The sequence below is a fragment of the Diabrotica virgifera genome, chromosome 10, assembly GCF_917563875.1.
Source record: "Diabrotica virgifera virgifera chromosome 10, PGI_DIABVI_V3a".
In the NCBI taxonomy this organism is placed as follows: Eukaryota; Metazoa; Arthropoda; class Insecta; order Coleoptera; family Chrysomelidae; genus Diabrotica; species Diabrotica virgifera.
In genome coordinates this window covers 12,558,416-12,584,804 of record NC_065452.1, presented here as the reverse complement: position 1 = coordinate 12,584,804, position 26,389 = coordinate 12,558,416, and the positions used below count along the sequence as shown (strand labels likewise).

General features: G+C 32.3%; 1 protein-coding gene across 2 annotated transcripts in view; it reads right to left on the bottom strand.

Moving 5' to 3' along the window:
• Positions 1–26,389, bottom strand: part of LOC114329556 (QRFP-like peptide receptor) — a 205,880-nt gene that overhangs the window by 34,905 nt on the left and 144,586 nt on the right. For both annotated transcript variants that reach the window (XM_028278701.2, XM_028278703.2), the window contains exon 3: positions 6,738–6,859. In XM_028278701.2, coding sequence (XP_028134502.1) covers positions 6,738–6,859 — 122 coding nt within the window. The remainder of the gene's footprint in view (positions 1–6,737; positions 6,860–26,389) is intronic.

Sequence of the window (26,389 nt, the reverse complement as noted above, 5' to 3'; positions counted from 1 at the left end):
ATCTGAATTTGTATCATTGGTTTATAAATTAATTTTGATTAACATTGTAAAAAACTATTTTTAATGGGAAATAAGCCACAATTTAACTAAAAAATGATTTTATTAACGTTTCGACGTCCAAATCGGATGCCGTTGTCAAAACACAAAAAATATTAATAAATTAAACAAAAATGTTGTTGCTTAGTAAAACATTCTTCTAATAATTTATTTAATCTGACTCATTTATATCGGCAATTCAGACATATATTATACATTTTAAAGTAGAAGATTTTAAAATGATATTGCCAATATTTATGAGTTGCATTCCTGGGACGACTTTACTGAAAGATAGTTCATTCGATTACATGAAATCAACCCCAACTCAAGAATATCCGTCACAAAAAGAGGATTTTTGTAATTGCCCTTTTTTCGAGCAGGGGAATCTTTGTTCCTTTAAAGTGAATCCTTTAGCATCGACCTAGTGTCATATTACTTTTAAAATTTATTATTATCAACATGTAACTTAAAGGTTTTATTAACCAATATGTGGGCTTGTTTCAACCACTAATAGAATGTTTCACCACTGGAACTGGATCGAAAACGTTCTGAAGGATTGTAATCCATTTGGATGCATTTTAAGTTTTTTAAATAAATCATACCATCATACTTTCGAAGTTTCTTACTTCTTTGTAAGTTTTTTTGTTTTTTTTTTTAAATTATAATTTTATTGGTTTGTATTTTGTATTTTTTTCGTTTATTGACGATCTTTTTGACTTTATCCATGATTAAATTCAATAACATAGGGTTTCTCTGTCTTATTCCATTCCTGTAGCTATAGTCTATAGGTTCTGTAAGTTGACCTTGGATTCTGACTTCCATGTTATTATTTTGACATCATCATTCTCTTTTCCTTATCCCTATGCGGAGTCGGCTTCCCTAATTGAATTTCTACACACAATTCTATCTTGGGTCATATCAATATTAATCCCCTTTACCAACATGTCCTGCCTAATCGTCTCCCCCCAGGTCTTCTTTGGTGTTCCTCTCATACTCCTTCCAGGAACCTGCACTTCAGCAATTCTTCGTATTGGGTGATTAACGTCTCGACGTTGACCATGGCCAAACCATCTCAACTTATGCTCTTTCATTTTGGCATCAATTGGTGCCACACCTAGACTTCCCCTAATATACTCATTTTTAATTTTATTCTTTCTTGTCACTCCACTCATCCATATAAGCATTCTCATTTCCGCCACATGCATTCGTTGTTCCTCTTTCTTTTTTACTGCCCAGTTCCGTACATCATAGCCGGTCTTATGGCTGTTTTATAGAATTTTCCTTCAGCTTCATTGAAAATTTTCGGTCACACAACACACCACTCGCTCACTTCCACTTCATCTTATTATTATTTTATTAATTATTATTTATTATCTTATTATTTTGATAAATATTTAATAATAATAGTCTCCCGTTTTATACCGCTGACGCGGCTTTGGGATTATAGCAGGGTAGTCTGCTATATCTAGGGCCTACGGTATACAAGGAAGGTAACAGGGCCAGTGCTACGCTTCAACCGCCTATTATTACCCCTGGTTTTACTCAAGGTACTCATTTTATTCAGGCTAAGTGGACCTGGGGCCTATAGACATTTTAAAAATGTCTAGTTTTTCTTGCCGGCGCTAGGATTTGAACCCTGGTCTACCAGAACGCGAACTAAGCATACTACCGCCTGAGCTACGCCGGCCCTCGGCGTAAATAAATAAATATTTAGGAAATTGTTTTAATATCCAGCGGGGTCTATTTATTATACCAGAGGTGTATTACATATTACATATTTAAGTCTCACTCAACCAAATGCCGTCTTCAAGTCGAGCACACATAGGAATGCGGGTCTATCTCCATTCTTCTGGTATTTTTTTGTGTCAATATTGTTATTTAATGTTATCAGTTGATCCGTTTTTGCCACTCCACCATATCTCCGTCCTCGATACAGAAGCCGTCCTAGATACAGAAGAAGTTGATTTTTGTCTCATATCTGATACACATTTCACGAAACAATCTTTTATAAAGTTTAGAGGATACGGGGTATACCACACTATACATCCTGACAATGCAGCAAAAGAAGGCAGCGCACTAATAATAAAAGATAACATTGAACATTATGAGGAGCTAAAATATGAAACAGAACACATACAACCAACTACGGTATGTGTCAAACTCAAAACTAATTGCGAAGTTAATGTAAGCTCAATTTATAGCGACCCCAGACATTCCATTAAAAAAGAACAATATTTATGTAGAATATTTGAAAAGTTTGCGAAAAAGATATATCATTTGAGGTGAGTTTAATGTAATGCAAAGCACACCCAATGGGGATCAAGATTAACAACAACTAAAGGAAAAGAGTTACTGGCAGCCATAAAAGAACAGAAATGTGAAGTAATACCAACAGGTAGACCGACTTATTGGCCAACAGATACAAACAAAATACCGGACTTAATTGATTTATTTGTTATTCAAAATATTTCATCCAATTATGTAGATATTAATGAAGGTTGGGATATGAATTCAGATCATTCACCCATAATACTTACTGTGAGTGACACGATTATCAGAAAGGATTGTAACCCAATACTAAAAAATAAACTAACAGACTGGGAAAGTTTTAGATCAATCCTTGAAGATAGAATTGAATTAACAGTACCATTAAAAAAACCTGAACAACTAGATGAGGAAGTTGAGTTGCTTGTACAAAATATACAAAAATCAACATGGGAAAGTACTCCTACTATAAGATCAAACGTCAAAGGAAACAACTATCCGAAAGAAATGAAAAAGTTAATTAAAGAGAAAAGAAAACTTAGAAGGAAGTGGCAACAAACCAGAGCACCCCAAGATAAAACAAATTTAAACAATGCTAGTCAAAAACTTAAAAGAGAGATTCAAAATATAAAAAATGAGTCAATCAGTTATTACCTGAGAGAGTTGACGGATGATAGCAGCACGGAGTACTCTCTATGGAAAGTAACAAAAAGCCTAAAAAAACCAGTAACCCATTCTCCACCCATTAAACTAGAAGACGGCAGCTGGGCTAAAAGTAATGAGGAAAAGGCAGAGAGATTTGCCACATATTTAGAAAATACATTAAAATCGCATGATGACCAAAATAATGATCAAATATCGATAGAGCCTAATCAGACAGAGGAGAGAATCAGACCAACATCCCCGAAGGAAGTAGCTAATGAAATAAAAGACAATATAAATCCTAAGAAGGCACCAGGATATGATCTAATTACTGGAGAATTACTAAAAAACCTGCCTCTTAAAGCCATAGTCAAATTGACCAACATCATCAATGTTGCATTTAGATTGAGATATGTTCCGAATTTATGGAAAATAGCTGAGGTTATAATGATATCAAAACCAAAAAAATCACCAAATGAAGTGGCTTCATATAGACCATTATCACTTTTACCAGTGATGTCGAAGCTTTTTGAGAAACTTCTGCTAAAAAGAATGAAACCAATAATAGAAGAGAAAAAAAAATGATTTCAAACCACCAATTTGGCTTCAGAAATAAGCATTCTAATATACGATTGATCAGGTACACAGAATTACTAACATAATTGAGAAATCATTAGAAGAAAAGAAAGTCTGTTCTACAATCTTTTAGACGTAGCTCAGGCCTTCGACAAAGTATGGCATGAAGGTTTAGTCTACAAACTCAAAATTCTTATGCCTAAACAATATTCAGAAATTTTACAATTATATATATCTGACAGATATTTCAGAATTAAGCAAGAAGACGTGTACACTGATCTAAAAGAAATCAGAGCAGGAGTCCCTCAAGGAAGCGTATTAGGTCCTGTTCTCTACCTGTTATACACATTCGATATACGGATATACCTGAAATGGAAAATGATACTATAGCCACATTTGCAGATGACACCGCTATCTTAGCAGTAGGTGATACCAGCGAAGAAGCAGCAGAAAAATTACAGTTGGCAATAAATAAAATACACAACTGGACTAAAAAATGGAAAATCAAATTAAATGAATCTAAATCTATTCATGTCAATTTTACAAATAAAAAAGTCGAAAACATTCCAATTAGAATAAATGATGCCCAAATACCATATACATCTTCTGCAAAATATTTAGGTATCACACTTGATGCAAGGCTTCGCTGGAAAGTCCACATTAAAAAGAAAAGGGAAGAATTAGGTATCCGTTACAAAAAAATGTATTGGCTGATGGGAAGAAACTCTGCATTGTCCACATATAACAACATACTTCTATACAAACAAATACTTAGACCAGTATGGATGTATGGTTGCCAACTCTGGGGCTGTGCCAATTCAAGTAATATCCAGATTATCCAGAGATTCCAGAATAAAGTATTAAGGAACATAGTTGATGCTCCTTGGTATATCCGAAATGTCGACCTCCACAAGGATCTTGAGATGGAAGATGTAGACAAAGTTATCAAGAAGATGGCAGGTAGTCACGAACAACGGCTCCATAGTCATGTAAACATCGAGGCCATCCAGCTCCTCGATAATACTGGGTTAGAAAGAAGACTCAAACAAAGAAAACCATTTGAGTTAGTGTAAAGTGTTAGTGTAAAAGCAGAGCATAATGTTGTATTGTGTGTTAGTTTTAGTTAAAAAATGCATACTTGTTAAAAAAATAAGAGGACACCATAGGGTTAAGATCTTAATATTTTGTATCATTTAGCAATTTAAGTTAAAGAAGAACTGATAATTGGTCAACTGATGACCAGATTTCAGTAGTCTAAACACACCTTGTGTTTAATAAAAAAATTTAGTATCCTAAATATTCCTAGAACAAATATTAAAACCATGGAAAAGGAAATATGAAGGGATGGGAATACCAATCCGGGACAACTTCTTGTACATATTAAATTTTGCCGCTATCTTAGCAGACAGAAAAGATCGAATACTTAATAACAGAACTAGAACCAGTGAGAAAATTGGAAATGGACGATGATAAGAAAATTAACAGCACTGAAAAATTAAATACTTAGGATTCATATTCACAAAAAATGGAACCACCGAGCAAGAAATATCCAACATATTAGCACAGACAAGAACATGTATTAAACAAATAAACGAGGTACTGTGGGATAGACAGATTACCAGAAATATAAAGAAGAGAATATAATATAACACCTTGGTACGTAGTGTAATGACCTATGGAGCAAAGAATTGGTAATAAACAAACGAAACAGGTCCAAAATTACAGCAATTGAAATGGAGTTCATGAGAAGAAGCTGCAGAGTGACAAGAATAGATCGCATTACAAATAAGGAGATAAAACGAATAATGGCAGTAGAACAAGACATCCTCAGCTACATCGAAGAAAAACGTTTAATTTGGTATGGACATGTGAGAAGAGCAGATCGTACAAGGTGGATATCAAAGATTTCGGATTGGAGCCCAATAGGAAAGAGAAGAAGAGGTAGACCCCGATGATCATGGAAGGATAAAGTGGACGAGGCTATTGAAAGACGAGACCTTAGAGACGGAGAATGGCCGAACAGAAACGACTTGAGACGTTGGCTGAAAGAAGGAAGCTCAAGCTTGTCAAGCTCGGCTCGAGTCCATCCATAAGAGGCATGTACTGCCTTATGTACATGTAGGCTATAGAGAACTTTTCTGGAAGATTTATTTTGTTCAAATGTTGAATGGGTTGCATATGTGAGTTAATTTCAAATGAAGTAAAGAAACACAGACTTACTCACAATCATTTAATTTACTTCGACGACCGGTTTCGATCTCTACAATATACAGATCATCTTCAGGTCGGCGTTACAAGTGATTAAATGCTACAATTAAAGAAAGCCAGAGTAAGAAATTGTCTGGTTGTATCAAAATGCAAATATAAACCAAAAATTTTGAAAAGTATGTAACTGTTGACATTTCAGAAAAACAAACTGATACATACGTATACACACATATGAGAAACAGGTACTCATAGGCACGCATACGCATATGATGTATGTGGTTTATGACTATTTGTAAAATTAAGTTATATTTTTAAAATTTTCAAAAAATTTCTAAAAAATTCTTAAAAACCCTTATAATTTTGATCTACTTACATGTTGTTACAAGGGATGCTTTGTAAGTTCATCGATGACATGTTTAAACGTCCAGATTATGCTAATAGGATAGCTAGGTGAGGGACTGGGTAAACGGACATGCTTCGCAGGTCAAAACACAGTAAATTGAAAAATTTTCAAAAAATTTCTAAAAAATTCTTAAAAACCCTTATAATTTTGATCTACTTACATGTTGTTACAAGGGATGCTTTGTAAGTTCATCGATGACATGTTTAAACGTCCAGATTATGCTAATAGGATAGCTAGGTGAGGGACTGGGTAAACGGACATGCTTCGCAGGTCAAAACACAGTGAATTGGAATGTATAATGAAGGCAGATGTGTGATGTGAAACAGAGACAGATGTATTAGTAATGAGAAAGACGACGTTCGGTTGGGAATGTTAATAAATGCAGCTAAGGTGTAAATTGACTTATTGTTAGCACTTGTACGATTGTAAAGGTCTTTGCTCTTAGGTGTTTTTTGAGCTATGGGCAAATGTCGAAGTAAGGAAAAAGACAAATACAAACAAGACAAATTTGTCTGTGTTTCTTTACTTCATTTATTTTGTTATTTTTTTTTTCGTAATTAATTACTTAATTTTAATTAACTTAAAAAGCTTTATTCTAATTGCTTACCTTTCTATACTAATTGCGGTTAATGTCAATACAGAACATATGGCAGAAACATACTGCATGTAGTGAATGCCTTTACATACAACTGCTCCCATTTCCCACGTGTACGAAAACAATTTGGCAACCTAAACAAAAGAAATGTTAATATAAAAAAGCTATAAATCAACTGCTAATAGTGATACAATAGGTTACATAGATTATAGTCTGCTTCAGAGTTCTTGATGTCTATAAAGCATCATATCATACGAAATAAACATCATACGAACACCGGAATAAATATAATTTTAAATACAGCACCTAGAGCCCTGCAACTTTTTGCATTATGTTCAGGATGATGTCAGGAAAAAAGTCTACTGTAGAAAAATGGGTGGAAATGCATAATTGCATTTTAAAGAGCATAACATGTATCCAAAAGTGCATAAACACGTCAAAATAAGTATATTAAGGCAGTGCCGGTTTATCCACTGGGCGCTTGGCCCGGGCCCCAGAGGGGCCCGGAGGGGCCCGTTCCTTTTAGTTATAAAAAATAAAGTCGCTAAATAATTTACATTCCGAAAAAAAAATCTCATACGCAGATACGCCAATACACTGCAAACGCATTTGTTCTATTGTTACATCTTTTCACGCCTATACACACACAGTGCCGTAGCCTAGCCCCACAGGGGCCCCGTGTCAGTGTTTGTGGCACTTTTCCAAAAACTACAGAAAGTTGTCAGATTTCGCCATGTCATGAATTAAAACTACCCAGGTAGTGGGTAAAAACTGTGTAGGTTATTAATCAATGGCCATGTCCAAACAAACAAACAGCCATTTTTTGAGGTTGAAGTTATCTGACAAATTTTAAGATTTGGCAGTGACAGTGACAGTATGTAAATAATAAGTATTTATCCTTCAAAATATAATAAATTAAATATAATTAAACTCATATTCATTCTATCACACCTCATCAAAAGCTTTTTACAAGAACATAGTCAGCGATTTTGACATGGCTTAGAGCCAGACTACATCAAGATCCCCTATAAATCGTGCTGGTAATTGCCTTGCAGCGAGACCAAAAACAAAAAGAAGAAGAAGAAGAAAGTACATTGCTCAATTTTCTACAAAATACTCTTTAAGATTCGTATCAGTTTTTTTTGGAACCAGCTGTACATATTAAGGTCAGAATTTGGTATTAGTTTTGAGAGTTTACTGAAGTAAGACCTAATACTTACGATGTAGGAATAGTATCACGAGGTTTTTTCCTGGTTTTCCCTCGTGATTTACTATGGAATCTCTAGAGCGAGAATTTTACTGTCACCATTGCATGTGGTTGTCTTTTTAAAAACATTTCACATTTATGATTTTTTTGTGACGGATATTCTTGAGTTGCGGTTGATTTCATGTAATCGAATGAACTATCTTTCAATAAAGTCGTCCCAGGAACGTAACTCATAAATATTTATGAGTTGTATGATCTTGATATTGATATTGCCAATATATATCTGAATTGCCGATATAAATGAGTCAGATTAAATAAATTATTAGAAGAATTTTTTTTTACTAGGCAACAACATTTTTGTTTAATTCATTAATATTATTCTGCATGCTGACACCGTAGACTTCAGATGGTACGGTTTTTTGACCTTACCATGATCAAATATTCGTTTTATATAATGTAATTTTTCGTGTGAAAGTCCTTTGTGCTTGTAATAGTTATTTTTAACTTTTCCGACCTCAGAAACAACAGCAAAATTTAGCATTTTTCAACAGTCAGACAAGGTTTTTTTTCCATCAATTTAAAAAACTGCATAAGAAAATAGAAGTATTTTATATCGTACATAGGATCCATCTCTTTTCATAGTGGTATTTTGAACCATTTGACCATAGCTCTGAAGATGGCTTTATAAGCCGAAAGCGCTCAGCTAGGAATTATTTAATTTACACACTTCAAAAGTACACTTCTTCCTATTTACCTGTCTTATCATATTTACTTTGTATTAGGACATGATCTACCTGATTTTTTAGTTTTTCCATAGGAGAAGTCCATGTTATCTTATGAATGTCTGTATGATCAAAACTTGTGCTAGCTATTTTCATTTTCTTCTCTGTATAGCAAATTCGATTAACTTTTTCCCATTTTCATTTAACTCGTATTATGTAAACTTCATCCCCATGTTATTCTTCTATACATTTCTTAATGAATAACTCGTAATTTTTCAAAAAGTACCTTATTGGTTTCAACTACATCCGTACGGCAATGGTTTATAGTTTATAGCCTTGACGGTAACCCTTAGCCTCTATTTGAAGATTTGCATTTGTAATGAGCTGTCAGTTGCAAACAAATAGACTTTAATGATTTTTTTTATTATATCGCAAATTATCGAGGCGAATTTAGAATTGTAAACCATAATTAATTATTTAATTTCCGATACGACTCTTTCTTGAGTTGCTTATCTCGCTAAAATTGTAATTAACTTTTGTACATGGCGTATAATTTTAATAAAAATATATTTACAGAATTAATCATACATTTTATCTCTCACTACGGTTCCAGTCGAATTCTGTTGAGTTATGTTCAATTAGCAGCTGAAGCAATTAAATGATGTGTATCCAGTGATAAGTAATACTGTCATCAACTAAATAAAACCAGAAAGAACAATAATTATATTTATCTAAGTGGCAGTTTACATCAAATTTACCTTTATTCCTTTATTCTCCATGTTTCGGATCCGTATACCAATGTGCTCTTAATCATGGTGTTGTATATTCGCATTTTTCTTCTGTTTCCCTATCTCGGTACTCCACAAAACTCCGTTCAATGATTTAATTATCGTTCTTGCTTTATTTATTCTGCTCTTAATTTCTGCATCGTCAGTACCTTCCTTGTTGAAATTAATGCCCAAATACTTATATTTATCACAGCTAGTTATTTTCTGATTATTGTCCAATATCATATCAGTTGAATCCTCACCTAGGCATAAATATTGTGTTTTTTCTACATTCATCTGCAATCCCCATTTTTCGTATTCTTCCTTTAATTTGCGAGTCATATATTCCAAATCTTCTTTATCGTTTGTACATATTATCTGATCGTCTGCAAACTGAAGGGTGTACAGGCAGGTGTTGTCGTCGATTTGGATGCCCATTCCACTGCATTTGCTTTTCCATATTGCAAGGGATTTGGCGATATAAATCTTAAACAGACTCGGTGATATGCAACATCCTTGTCGTAGACCTTTGTTGACTGTAAACAAATCTGTTATTTTGTTTCCTAATTTAACTGCAGATTTCATGTCACTGTATAAATTTTGGACAGCTTTTATGAGAGTAAAGTTAATGTTGGAGTTTTGCAGTACTTCCCATAGTTTCAGTATCGGTATATTGTCATATGCTTTTTGTAAATCTATAAAAACTAGGTGTATTGGCCTATTCCGTTCTAATTTTTTTTCGATGATTTGTTTTAACGAAAATACATTATCCGTACAGGACCTTACAGCTCTAAACCCGCATTGCTCTTCTTCTTCGTATCCTGAGTATTCTTGTTCAATCAGTTCTCTTAAAATTGTTGTATATACTCTGCTTATTGTATTTGTTACTGATATTCCGCGATAATTGCTACATTTTAGTTTATTGCCCTTTTTATGAATCGATGATATATAAGCTATTTTCCAGTCACTGGGTACATTTTCGCCAGTGATGTACTTTGTAAATACATATGCCAGAGATTCGAAAAGTTTTTTAGTTCCATTTTTCAGTAGTTCGGCATTGATTCCACCTGGACCAGGAGATCTTCCATTTTTTAGTTGGTTAATTGCATTTTTAACTGCTACACTGTTTATGTTTATTTCTTCCCCTACAATTTGTATTTCCATCTCTGTTGGTTGTGAGTATTCGGGCCTTTGTTCAGTTAATAAGTCCTTATAATGCTGAACCCATTTATCTGTTGGTATTAATTGTAGTTTGTCGTTGCGTGTTTCGTTATTCTTGATCTTGTTCAGAAATTTCCATGATTCACTGCATTTTCGTCCTCCTATGTGTGCTTCGATTTCTTGGCACTTTCGATCCCAGGTCTCTCTCTTACTTTGAATGATTTTATGTCTTGATTCTCTTTTCTTTTCTCTATATCTGTTGTAGTCTTCATCATTTTTTGTGTTAAGCCATTTTTGGTATAGTATCTTTTTTTCCTTGACTAGTCTCTCTGTCTCTGAATTCCACCAGTATTTGTTACTTTTTCTAATTTCTCTGATACCAAGGGCTTCCTTTGCAGCTGCTTTTATGCTGTATACTATATTATTATAAACCTCTTCTGTTGTTAGATTATTCGGGCTTAGTATGTAATTGTCGAGTCTCGTTTGATAGAGATATTTAACACTTTCATGTAATAGGCTCTCTAAGTTATATTTCTCGTCTGTTATATTTGATGTATTTTTGTCTGCATCCGGGATTGTTTTCGTCTTCGTTATTGTGTGTCTTATCGGGAAGAATATTTTAGCTTTTAGGAAATGATGATCTGATATGTTACATATTCCTCTGCATACTCGTATATCTTCAACTTTCAATAAGGTTTGTTGTTTTAGTATTGCGTAGTCAATAATTATTGATCTTAAATTTCTTGTCGGCTGTGTCCATGTATACTTATGTACCTCTTTGTGGTTAAAATAGCCGTTGTTAATTCTTAACTGAAGTTGGTCGCATAAGTCTATAAGTCTTTCGCCATTGTCGTTGACTATTTCTTCACGAAAAGGTCCTATTATGTTGTTGTTTTCCATTTTTCCCGTTCGACTATTGATGTCTCCTAATATAATTATTTCTCTAGTGTCACCAATTTTCGATATCTCTTGATGTAACGTTTGAAAGAATATTTCTTTTTCACTGACGACACTATCATTTGACATACCGTATACTGCAAAAACAGTGAGTATATGATGCAAGATGTTTATGTTTACTCGTATGATATTTTCATTTATTGCATCCCAATCTGTTATTTGATTCTTTAATGTCTTTCTAATTAATACCGATACACCTCTACTTGCATGTTTATCTTTTGTGACACCACTGTAAAGATGAAGGTAACTGCCAATTATTTCGATACCGTTTCCTTTCTTCTTTGTTTCAGTTAGTGACACTATTTCTAACTTGTGTTTATCAATTTCGTGTACTATTTCTGTTAGTTTTCCTCTGCAACCTTGCGTATTGATAGTTCCAAAATTCATCATCCTTTTTCTATGCCGTTGTCTTAAGTATATAAGAAGTATTATCTGCCTTAATTCATGGCTTATCAATTCCGATTTAAAAATTTATGTTACATTTACATGATTTACATTTTGTAAATCGTTTTAGCAAAAAAAGTGTTCAATACATTAAAATACGTTATTTTATGTTAAAATATGTTATCTTTTTCACAAATTAATACCTAGTCAAGATATTTCAAGATTTCTTGATTTCTTGACAAGAAATCTTGGTATTGACAAATAATTTCTTGTCTTGTCTTGAAATCAAGACAAGATCAAGACAAGATCTTGAAATTTTCAAGAACTTGGCGACCACTACCCTGGACTAATAATACTTAAATTAGATTTGCCACAAGAAAACAGTTTCAGAACCTTGCAGAAAGAAGTAATCTTCATATTTATAGGTACTTTTGAACGACGCATTGTATATGGTTATTCGATATATCCCATGTAAATGTAGAATAAATCGAACTACCGAAGAAAATCCTAATGGTATCAAGGGCGGATCCAGGACCGATTTTCGGGAGGGGCCATGAACTGTTTTTGGAAAGAGGTACCGGAGGTACGGGGGTAATTTTTTTAAATTAGGGTTACAATGGTAAGTATTAAGGCACTTTTCACACACTTTTACCGTGTGTGAGAAGTGCCTCAAAATTCACCATTCCTGCCGTAGTACCGATTCCTACACATTTCTTCGGATCCAAGTGCAGTTCTTTCACCAAATTTAATACTGTTTTTTCCAATGCTTCTTCTGTCTGGCATTGTTCTTTCCCTCTTTCTTGATTTTCACTAATTATTATTTTTAGATTCTCATATAAGCGTCAATGAACTTGACAAAGTCTTCACGAATGTTGTTATTGTGCATGTATCTCAAATTTAGAGAAAGCTATTCCACGTGGGATACGTCGGTCGTTTCGTCAAATATGACAGACAGAGTAATAATTTGCACTTTGAACCTGATTCATTATTTGCTCAATTATTTCTTCACCACAACATTAATTGATTTTTGACTGGTGCTACTAAGGTATGTTGCTCAGGAAGATGCTGTGGATAGGTGTTATTTAAGAGTCTTATCTCCTGATGCGATTTCAAACCTTAAAATTCCCCTTATTGCTAGGTCCAGCATCTTCGTCCAGAAGCAGCATCACGATGGTCTCTTAGAGGAATACTTTGTCGACCTAAGATAAGAACACTATAGACCCTACTATTGGTAGTACTTAGTCTTTCTTTATTTTTTTTTGTATCTGTTTAGACCTCTGAGAGTCTATCTGGTTAATGACTGACTTTTGAGGGTTGCGATAACTTTGTAGAAAATCCAGCTGAACCTGAACGCACTCCTTGGGGTATGATGTTTTTTCGTGGGTTTGTATTTGCTCATGAGTTTGGTGAAAGATGTTAAAGGTTTCGTGAAAAGGGTTTGGGCTGTCATCCCTTTATTGTGACCATATTTTTCATTTGAAAAATAAAATGAAATACTTGTAAAACAATTCCTTTTGACTGTGCGAAAATACTAACCAACTCCTTTGTTCTAAGAGCTAGTGACCCAAGTAACGCTTCATTTCTTTTTTATTCTTTGTGTATATAGAATATTGAAATTGATACGATTTTGATGGCTATCAAAGTCGTTCGAACAATTGGCACTTTGTAAAATTATCAACATTTTGATTTATAAAACATCCTATGTCATTCGTGAAGCTTCTGTTACTGTCTTTGTTCAATTCTAGTCCAGAAAACATATTTATCCCCTGTTTTGTACATATATATGTGTTTGAAATTAAAAACATTTGAACTGCAAATATTTAAATTTATATTTTTTTTAATTCTCGGAGGGGGCCATGGCCCCCATGGCCCCCTCCCTGGATCCGCTCTTGAATGGTATTAGGTTTTCATAGTTTTTGAATAACCTACAAATGTTCCTATAAATCTCTTAACGTCTAATACATATCGAACACAGCCATTTTCAATACGTTACCTTGAAACTAAAGTGTTCTCCGTAGTGCTGATACATTTCAATATAATATATTTTATCTTGAAATAAATTTTTCAGAAAAGCTCGCAATGTAAATATCAACAAAGGAAATATTTACTTTCGTTTCGAAGCGTTGCGTTGCAACGAAATATGGAAATTTATTATACAAAGTCTTGAGAAAACCTAGAAAATTTACTTGATCAAAAAAGTCAACCCCGGACAATTTTATATTCAACAAAAACGCCTTGAATTTTTTGTTTAATTTGATTATCTGCAATAGGCAGAACAATTACCAAATAGCCGAATAAAATAAAATAAAATCAACATGTAATTCCGTACAGGTTGGAATAAATTTTTTATTAAAGTTCAGGTCAAGACAAAAGATATTTTCAAGAAAGTATATGATTCACATGAGGGGATCATTGTTTAAATAATTAAAAATTTGTAATTTTTGCACAAAATTTACTTTTTTAACTATTACGGCCATTCTTGTTTTTATCAAGGATATTACAATTTTTTTCTGCAAAGACGAATAAACAGTCTTTTATATGAGACTTACTAAACTAAATTTGACCCGTAATTTATTTAAATAATTTTAAATCAAAATTGAACAACAAATTTCCAAAAAAATATTATTTGCAATATAAATAAGCACTATAAAATATTTTGTTTGGCAGAAAAAGTTGCGCTATGATATCACTAAAAATTGACAAAAAAATTGGTTGATAAATATTAAGTAGTTTATGAGAGATATGATTTGTTTATAAAAATTTACCATTTTTTCAATTGCAAAAACGAGGTTGTTGCCGATAGAGTATACAAGTTTTTAAGGTCTCATCTTTTTTTGCTTTAGTGTATGTTTTAGATAAATGTATTGACAAATTAAAATTTTAATTAAACACCCCTTCAAAATGGCGTTTGAAAATTGGTGTAATTTGTTTAAAACTTGTTTTTTTTAATAACATCACCGGGATTAAAAATTTTGAAATTTTTTTTCGATATTCGTGTTTCTGGTAGTTTTTGACTCACTTACAAAAGAAAAAAACATCTAGATCCATTTTTTGCCGAGATAGCTTTTCCAAGTTTAAAAATTCATAATTTGTTTATTTATTAATATTAACAATTTAAAGTTCGTGAGTACATCTATCAACCCTACTACTTAACAATGTCATTTATACATAGAATTAAAATTTTAGAATATTTAAAAAAAATAATGATTTTCGTAGCGACCTTAACTGAAAACTTTTTGCATGAACAGTGGTGCAGTAGTACTTTGCAATATCTTGTGTTAATAATGGACCAATTTCAATGTTTTTTTTTTAGTTTATGGTAACTTATAAAAATAGTAACATCTAAATGACATTTTTAACAATAAATATTCGTCAATTTGTTATAAACATTTTTTTTCATTTTTTTTTCTCTAGATGTGATAAATAAAAATTGACACAAAAGATTTTTTTTAAAAAAGATAACAAAATAATACTGAATTAGCATTAAAAATTTGTTAAAGACTTTTGCTTTGTACAATATTATAGTATACAGTGAGCACGTAATGGTTGGAATAAATTCATTTTCTCGAGAATGAACGATTTTGGAAAAAAATCCCGAATTAGATCAATTTTTCTCTTTAAATTGCGACTTTTTGGCATATATATCATACTAGTGACGTCACCCATCTGTGCGTGATGACGTCATCGATGATTTTTTAAATGAGAATAGGTGTCGTGTGATAGCTCATTTGAAAGGTAATTTACATCTCTATTCAGTAGTATAAAAATTACCATAATTATTTATATACGGGTTTCAAAAAAATTAAATTAAATTAATTTATTGACATAAAAAGAGGAATATATGTAATTTATTTAATTCGAAATACATTTTACTGCTCTCAGAAAACAGAAAAAATGTTTATTTAACAAATAAATATTGTTTTTTGCTTAAATTCAATACTAATGCAGCCACCAACCTACCTCTTGACAGTTTGAACATTTAATTTAAGCGAAAAGCGATGATTATTTTTCAAATAAATATTTTTTTCTGTTTTCTGAGAGCAGTAAAATGTATTTTGAATTAAATAAATTACATACATTCTTCTTTTTATGTCAATAAATTTAATGCAAAATTTTTTTTTGGACACTCTGTATAAATATTTATGTTAATGGTTATACTACTGAATAGAGGATTGAATTACCTTTCAAATGAGCTATCACACGAACCCCATTCTCATTTAAAAAAATCATCGATGACGTCATCACGCCCATATGGGTGACGTCACTAGTATGATATATATGCCAAAAAGTCGTAGTTTAAAAATAAAAATTGACCTGTTTCGGGATTTTTTTTCCAAAATTGTCCATTCTCGAGAAAATGAATTAATTCCAACGTTTACGTGCTCACTGTATATGTATTTTACATTTAATTTTATAATCTTTTTTTATTCACTTATATGCATATATTTATATAGAGGTTGTCCTCCATTTCTTTATATATTATATTTTGTATTCACATTATCTTTGCGAGATTTTGCCAATGATTTGTACAAAGAAAAAAGTTTTTATGATTCTTTAAGAAAAATTTACTATTTTGTTAAATTTTTAAAATAAAAATTTGTTTTAATACTCTTTTGTGATTATCTTTGGTGCCAAGTTTTGTTTCACATATAACAAAATCTAGAGAAAATATCACGATCACAATACTAGAGAAAAATATTGTTTATAACTAATTATTGATTATTTATGGTAAAAAGGGTGATGCAGATGCTATTATTTTTATATGCTACCCCAAATTAAAAGAAAACATTGAAATTGGCCCATTATTAACAGAGATATTGGAAACTACTCCCCCGCCAATTTTCAGACAAAAAGTTTTCATTTAATGTGCTACGAAAATCATCATTTTTCAAAATATTCTACAAGTTTGATTATGTGTATAAATGACATTGTTAAATAGTAAGGTTAATAGATGTAGTCACGTACATACTTTTAAATATTCAATATTGATAAATCAACAAATTATGAAAATTAAACTGGGAAAAGCTATCCCGGCCAAAAATGCTTCCAGAAAATTTTTATGCTTTTGTGGATATGTCAAAAATTACCAAGAATACAAATATCGAAAAATAATTTCAAGATTTTTAATCCCGGCGATGTTATTAAAAAAAATATGTTTTAAACAAATTACACCAATTTTCAAACGCCATTTTGGAAGGGTGTCTAATTGAAACTTTGATTTGTCAATACATTTATCGAAAATATACATAAAAGCAAAACAAATGAGACCTTAAAAACTTGTATACTCTATCGGCAACAACCGCGTTTTTGCAATTGAAAAAATGGTAATTTTTTATAAACAAATTAAATATCTCATAAACTACTCAATATTTATCGACCAATTTTTTGTCAATTTATAGTGATATTATAGCTCAACTCTTTCTGTGAAGCCAAATATTTTATAGTGCTTATTTATATTGCAAATAATATTTTTTTGGAAATTTGTTTTTCAATTTTGATTTAAAATTATTTAAATAAATTACGGGTCAAATTTAATTTAGTAAGTCTCATATAAAAGACTATTTATTCATCTTTGCAGAAAAAAATTGTAAAATCCTTAATAAAAACACGAATTACCGCAGCAGGTAAAAAAGTAAATTTTGTGCAAAAATTACCCATTTTTAATTATTTAAACAATGATCCCCTCATAAGAATCATATACTTTCTTGAAAATATCTTTTGTCAAGACCTAAACTTTGATAAAAAATGTATTCCAACCTGTACGGAATTACATTTTGATTTACATGTAGTGTAATTTTATTTGATCGGTCTAAAAAGAATGGTCGTAAACTAGAGTCAATTAATATCTGCTCAAACGCAGTGTCAGTGCGGTTGTCGGCTAAATCTTTACCGACATGATCAAGCATCTTGACAACTTCCAAAATTTTAATAATATCGCTCGTTTAAAGTTTTGCTGATTATATTAACCATTAACCTTTTCTAAAATACTGTACCATGTCACGACAGAACAGATAAACTTCTTTATGACAAAATTAAAGAACAAAAGTTCTTTAATTTTGTCATGAATGAGCTTGCAACGTTTCTTGTGTCATTGTCGTATTTGTTGTCAAAAATTGAGTATAATACATCGTAAATTTTCCCCATATTAAAACGAATAAACCCCATATTAAGCGATTCTCCCATCGCGTATTTGAAAGCGGTTTTAATGTAAAGGTGGGTGTCTTAGTACCCTTTCAGACTAAGACACTGATGTCTGACACCGGTACTTATTCATTATGACATTCCACCGTATTGTTGAAAATTACAAATAATCCGAAAAGGAATAATTTTTAGAAAAATTACCAAGAGAGAAACTACCAAAAGGGCTAAGCGTAATTGTTAGCAAAATCTATGCATAGCTCTAGAAAATGATGTATGGGGAGGAGCATACAGAATCACCATAAAAACTTTGAGGTCAGAAACCCCGTACAGCCTCTGTTCACAAAAAAGGAATGAAATAACGAACATACTTTTTCCCACAAAGCCCCGTCAAACATTGGCCCAAGTCAACGTTACTATTCGACCCGACGACTTCTCGGCAGAAGAAATAGCAGTAGCAGCAAGTAATATAAAAGTAGGTCAAGCAGCTTGTCCAGATGGTGTGCCCCCAGATGCGATTAAGATCATCATAGGAAAATATCCGGAAATGATCAGGAGGATTTTCAACAATCTCCTCCACAGGCAAGACTTTCCCGACTAGATTAAACAGGTCAGATATAGCCAACTCATATAGGCCAATCTGCCTGTTGGATTGCCTGATAAAATTCTATGAATATCTAATAAAGAATCGCGTGGTGGAGGATCTGCAAAGAAACATAAGTATTTCTGATAGACAGTAAGGATTTAGAAGATCCAGATCCACAATAGATGCGGTAAAGGCAACAACTGACACCGTCAAAGAGACGAGGAAAAGATGGGCCGTCCTCGTGATGTTCGATGTGAAAAATGCATTTAATTCAGCCAATTGGGGTCACATCATCAAAGTTTTGGAAAAGTCAAGAGTGTAAGAGTATTTAGTAAATATAATTAAGAACTACCTTAATGAAAGGTATGTCCAGGTGGCGAAGCCTAAAGACCTGCAAACCACAGCAGGAGTACGGCAAGGATCCGTACTGGGACCAATATTATGGAATGTTCTGTATATATGAAAATTACCTATGGAAGTAAAGTCAAAGCTATTGCGTATGCAGATGTTCTAGCGCTGCTGATTCAGACTGAAATGAACTGGGACTTAGAAGACTTAGTGAATAAAAGTTGTAGGGAAGTATATGAGAACAAGATCTCGAATTGGCTACACATAAAACAGAAATTGTGATTTTAAAAGGCCCAAGAAAACGACCCAATCTAACTTTCATGGTAGGTAATACAAGAATAGAGCCGACAAATTGTGCTAAATACTTCCCACATAACAATGATGTTCGTATCATGTTCTAAGCATATCCTACCAACATTCGTCGAAGTATATCCTTTTTAGTATATGCGTAGTACAAGCATAGCATGTACCATTAAAAACATTCTAAATTTCATGTTCTTTGCATGTGCTTCAAAGAATATTCTTGCACCGAATATACTGAGCACATTCGTGTACGTAGTATCTCGGAATGTTCGTAAAAGTTTATTCTTAGAATATACCTTAATCGAATATTCTTAGTATATGCAAAAGTATATGCTTATAGTCTGTTCGCTAAACTCAGACGCAACTTTCTTGATGTTTTAGTCGGTAATTTTGCTAATTTTTAATAAAATTGGCAAAAAATAATTACTAAATAGTTAATACTCATTAAATAGTTAGTAATTTCGCCAATTTTTGCAAAATTGGCAAAAAACAAAAAAATTATCGACTAAAATATGTAGCCAGTTGCGTCTGAGTTTAGCGAACAGACTATAACACATACTTGTATATACTTTTAAAATATCTTAAAAATAATATACTGTATGTACCTATAGGAAGAAGAATAATGTTAGCCTATAGGTTATCAACTTCATTAAGAATAATTAATAAAGTTTACTTATTTTGGTAGGTACTACTGAACTATCTAATTCATTTTTTAAACCGTTTTAATAGTATGGTAAAAAAGTTTAAAACTTAATTCTATTGAAGAAAAATGAGAAATTCTCGTTTCGTTTTCAACTGAAATGAATATAATATACCATGAGTATTTTTAGGTATAATTTTATTTTTAACTACATTACATTCAGGTAAATGTCCACAACCAAACAACGTGAAACGGGAATCCGGAAACGGCCATTCATTGTCATTCTGACCCTTGCATTTTGCATTGCATATTATACCTGCACAGCGGAAGGGGGTAAGTAACAAATAACAAGGGCAAAATATGAAAATAGTGTCCAGTACAGTTAGTTAGGCATTTGTGTCTACGCTGTTAGGACGAATCGAAGACGAAGTATTTCTAGCTACAAGGATTAAAACATTTTTAAGAAAATACATAAATAACTTTTTTATTTTGTTTGCCGGCAGCGTGAAGATAATAAATTCATATTGGTACTTCAATATTTCCTAAATACCTAGTAAGTAAAAGTATGTATATAGATGCCTATAAATTTTAGTAATTTACATACATATTATATATATTTGGCTATTATATATTATATAAGCAGCATTTTTATTTTGATGTGCACATAATAACTAAATATATTACTTATATTTTATATATACCTATACTTACCCATATAATATTTATTATACATAGGTATTTTATACTTACTTTTTACGTAATATTGTAGAATATGTTAATATAATATACTAGTAGAACCTAGGATGAGATTGGGTGATGTTGAAAACATACTTCTGAGAAATATAATATTCTTCCCATATACTAAAAATATGTGCGATAGTACATTCTAAGTATATACATAGAAGGTATATAGCACTTCCTTGGAATATTCTTCCCATATACTAAAAATAAGTGCGATAGTACATTCTAAGTATATAACTAGAAGGTATATAGCACTTACTTGGAATATTCTTCCCATATACTAAAAATATGTGCGATAGTACATTCTAAGCATATAAATAGAAGGTTTATAGCACCTCCTTAGAACCTTCTAAAAAGTATGTCCTTGGTATATACTGAAAAGAAGTGCGGTAGTACATTCTAAGTATATACATAGAACGTTTAAGTACTGTAATGTAGTATATACTCAGTATCTACTTTGCACATTCGCAATTGTAATTACGCATATTCTAAGTATATACTTTTTCTGAAAAGTATGTTTTATGAATCTACTAAGAACATGAAATTGTTATGTGGGTTGGGCATACACCTGGATACAGGTCTTAGATAGACCAAACATCTGAGTAAAATAGTCCAGAAAGCAGAAGGAAGGACTAATGCATTATCAAAGATCATACCAAACATCGGCGGACCAAGCAGTCATAAAAGAAGAATGTACCTCCAGGTAGTGCATTCTACTCTTCTGTATGGTGCCCCCATATGGTACGAAGTTTTGAGAATGACAAAGTATAAAAACATGTTAGAAAAATCGTAAAGAAAACCCCTCTTAAGACTAACAAGTGCGTACCTGACTACCTCGGCGATTGCCCTTCAGGCCATATCAGGTACGCTTGATCCTGGCAATATGCAAATTTGTTAAAAGGAGTCCTTTTTGAGTAAGATTGTGCAAAACATCCGAATCAGAATATTTTTGCGCAGTATTTTTCCTAGCGGATGCGCAGTGGCTTTCTGGACTATAGGGGGAAATGCATGAGGGTAAATTCTTCCTCTCTGAATCCAACACACGCCTTAATTGGACACGGCTAGGTACGTAGAATATTAACCACCTGCTCAAAAAAAAAAATGTAAAGGTGGGTGTCTAGTAGCCTTTCAGATTAAGACACTGGTGTCTGACACCGGTACTTATTCATTATGACATTCCACCGTAATGTTAGAAAATTGCAAATAACTCGAAAAGGAAGCATTTTTAGAAAAATTACCAAGAGAGAAAAAGTATTATTTCAATGAGATACGCCTAAAATATTCATTTGAGGCGATTTAGGAAATTCTTTTTGGTGTATTAGTTATTTGTTAACTTTTAAAAAAAATACATTTGAACTTTGATAAATATATAAAATCGAATAAAAAAGTTTGGTGCGGTAGAAATAAAAAAATTAGTCGGTTTATGCTCTGTTTAAGGGGCAAACAGCTCGTCTACAATGTTTGTGAGGCGAACAAAAGAATGAACTGGACTTTGTGTAGTTTATCTGTTTTTACCATTTAAGCATGGGTTAATTTAATTGCTAAAGATTTGCTCAATGTGCATCAAAGAGTAATGAACACGATGAAATCACGATTCGTCGTGTTCATTCAAACGGGTACACAATAAAAATAATATTTTTAGCGTTTAATATTTCCTACATTAATTTAATTAATATTGAATTTAATTAATATTGAATGATTTAAGCAGTAATTAAAAAAAATGCAAAATGTTAAATAAATCAAATAGGGCTAACTGAGACAAAAAAAAAGAGAATGGTTAATTTATAATTTCAAATAAACTCAGTTTTTTGCTTTGTCTTCTGTCAAATATTAGGAAAATACAGCCGACTTCAAGACAAATTAAGCAGTTATCTTCAAAGCCATGTTTATATTCCATGTTCTAATCATTCTCTCAATTTAGTAATCAATTTTGAAAGCAAATTTTGCTTAGAAGCTGATACTTATTTTGGTATGGTACGTTTTTTAAAATTCTACCCACCGATGGGCCTTATAGTTCATTCACTCACGGTAAAATATTGCACAACCTCCGGATTTTAAAGAACCTTTGGAATTGAAAGAAGAGCTTGGATTGACATGAAATTTGGCATACGCATAGCTAACATGTCAAAGAAAAAAGTGATATTGTGCCGATGTGTGTTTTTGCTCCAAGGTTGAGTCCACCTTCTCGGGGGTGAAAAAATATACTGTCAAAATACGTCCGGAAGTGGATAAATACACTAATGCTAATCAACTTTTGTTCAATAGAGTTTTTCATCAAGTCAATACATTTCGAGTTATTTGCAAGTGAATATGTTCATTTTTCAACAAAAAAAAACACGTTTTTAGACGGTTTTTCGCAAATAACTCAAAATGTAAGTAAGTATTTTATCGAAAAAAATATTCTTAGCAAAAAAATAGATTTTAAAAAATTGAAAAAATGGTGTATGTGTGCAGTCTGTAGATCCAGTAGAAGCAGAGTTGTAGCTTATGAAAAGTAGGTTCTTATTCGTCAAATTCCAAATCGAATATTTCAACGTAAAATAATCAAAAAATGAAGCACTTTTCATGGAAAACTCACCATAACTTTTTTAAATGTTTAATTATTATTCTTGTTTTTTAAAGAAGTTTCTAGCATAAAAAGTAAGCAAGATATGCTCAGAATAAAATTGATCCCTTTTTTGGGTAAAAAAACTGGTGAAAATAACTTCCTAATTAGCATCCCAAATGAAATTAATCCTTACACCGCTTCACAAGCTACTTTACTTATGTATTGATTATTGCTCTGAAAGTTTTATCGGTATAAAGTGCTTATTTATAAAAGGGCTGTAGTAGAAAGGTCTTGAACAAGTCACTAATCATGAGTGTATGTATTTTTCTTTATTTAGCTTAATGCGTCGACAACTAATGGTCATTGGCATGGTACAGTGGATTTTTCCAATCAGGTACCTAGTGTAGTGTTTAGTGTGTGTGTTTAGTAAATGTCTTATTACTTAGCAAAGTCGACGTCATTGTTTTTGCAAAGAGACGGTAATTGTGTCCGTACGTCTGCGGTCCCTCTGGTAAGTACCGATCCCACAAGGATAGAGACTATTTTCATTTATTAATTTTTAATAAATGAAAAATTCTCTACTCAGGGTATGCAAATTTTGATCATTCATATCTTAATTAATTTTTATCTTCCAAAAAAAGCAAACATCTGAAATATTCAGAAAAGCAAAACCTACATTTTTTTACTCTTTAAGATTTTTGATATCACTAATAATTTTTAAGTTATTTTGAAAAGAAAGACATTTTTTCAAAATTTCAAAAAATTTGTTTTACTTCAAGTAATTCAAATTAAGTAAGTCAAATTCAAGTATTTTGAAATATAACTACTGTTATATAAGTACCGGTGAAACTTAAAGATCATATAAATAATATATAAGTAAAATCTAGGGTGTGATTTTCAAGATTTTTTTGCCAAAAAAAGAAATAAACATTATTTTGAGCTTTACTTCCTTAATTTTGATACTAGAAACTAAAAAAAACAAAAATAAAGCTTTTTTAACACTTTAAAAAAGTTGTGATGAGTTTTCACCGAAAAGTGCTTCATTTTTTGGTTATTTACGTTGAAATATTTGATTTGGAATTTGTCGAATAAGAATCTACTTTTTATTAACTCCAGCTCTGCTTATACTGGGTCTACATACTTCATACATACCTACACCATTTTTTTTTACTTTTATATGCGCTATATTTTTCCTAAGAATATTTTTCGATAAAATACTTAATTTTGGAGTTATTTGCCAAAAACTGTCTAGAAACGTGTTTTTTTTTGTTGAAAAATGAACATATTCACTCGCAAATAACTCAAAAAGTATAACTCTATAGAACAAAAGTTACTTAGAATTAATCAGTTTATCCATTTCCGCACTTATTTTGAATGTATGTTTTTTCACCCCGAAGTCGGAGGGGTGGCACTCATACCCAGGGCAAAATCAGATATCGGCACAATATCAACAATATCCCTTTTTTTCTTTGGCATATTAGCTATGGACTATTAGTGAGAAATTGTTGCGAAATGTCGGTTAAAAGACTTGTATACTAGATGGTCAGCTAGATTTGATGCTGTTAAAGCAGTACAAATGTTATATAGGAAAATGAATAAGTAAAATAGCTCTTTTAATCATTATGTGGTACAACACTTTAGTTAGTGCTGCTAGTAAACATTAAAAGATCCGACTATAAATTTATCAGATACAGTTATTTTACTTAAATCCTTAGCAAAGTAATAGAAGTAAAAAAAGAAAAATGAGCTTTTTTACATTGTCGTAATTTGTTTTTGGAGTAACTAATTCCAAAACAACATAGATATCTGTAAATTTGTCTTAAGTAAATGGTCGCTATAAAGGGGCCTACTTCTTATGGCCACCTAGGGCCTCATGATGTCTTAAACCAGGGGTCGGCAAACTGCGGCCCGCGGGCCGCATGCGGCCATTTGCGACTTTTTGTGCGACCCGCTGTGCGGGCTGTGTCTTGTCGCCATTACTGTTTAATGCATACTCAGAAGAAATATTCAAAAAAGCATTAGAAGATGAAGTAGCAGGCATAAAAATAAATGGCCTACCCATATGTGAAATTAGATACGCCGATGACACAATACTAATAGCAGAAACTATTACAGATCTACAAAGGATTTTAAATAAGGTTGTTGCAACAAGTGAAGAATTTGGTTTGTCACTAAACATAAAGAAAACGAAATACATGGTTATATCAAAGAAAAATATTAGAAACATCAATCTACACGTAAATAATAACACGATAGAACGAGTTCAGAATTATAACTATATAGGGACGAACATTAGTGAAACAAACGATTATACCAAAGAAATCCGAATTAGAATAGAAAAGGCTAGAAGTGCATTCACTAATATGAAACAAATATTGTGTAGTAGAGACCTCAGCATAGATCTTAGAAAGCGAGTACTAAAATGTTATGTATTTTCTGTTCTTTTGTATGGTGTGGAGACATGGACTCCCAATAAACAATGCCTCAATAGATTGGAGGCATTTAAGATGTGGACGTATCGAAGAATGCTGAGAATCTCCTGGACAGACAGAATAACCAATGAGGAAGTACTAAGGAGAATACAGAACAGCAGGGAGATACTGGATTCCATCAAAATAAGAAAACTTCAATACTTGGGTCATATAACACGTGGTGACAGATATGAACTCCTAAAATTAATTATGCAGGGAAAGATTCAAGGAAGGCGCAGCATAGGTAGAAGAAAAATGTCCTGGCTGAGAAATCTCAGAGAATGGTTTGGATGCAGCTCAACTGAACTCTTTCGGGCTGTAGTGTCGAAAGTAAGAATAGCAATGATGATTGCCAACCTTCGTCGCGGAGATTGCACGTAAAGAAGAAGTGCGACCCGCCAAAGCACTAATACAATTTTAGGAAAAATCAACAAATTTATGAAAAATAATAAATTAGAAATAGAACAAAACAGAAACACAACAGACGATTAAGGACAGAAGTTGCATGGACCGAAATTCACCAGAATATAAGAAACTTAATAAGGCAATAAGAAAAAGACAAGACATCAGGGACAACAACACCGAACAAATCGAAAATATTATAGAGAAAAACAAGAGCTTGAAAGTGTTAAAAACTCTAAATAGTAGTAAAGACCGACAACAAATACACCAGAAAAAAGATAAAATTGGA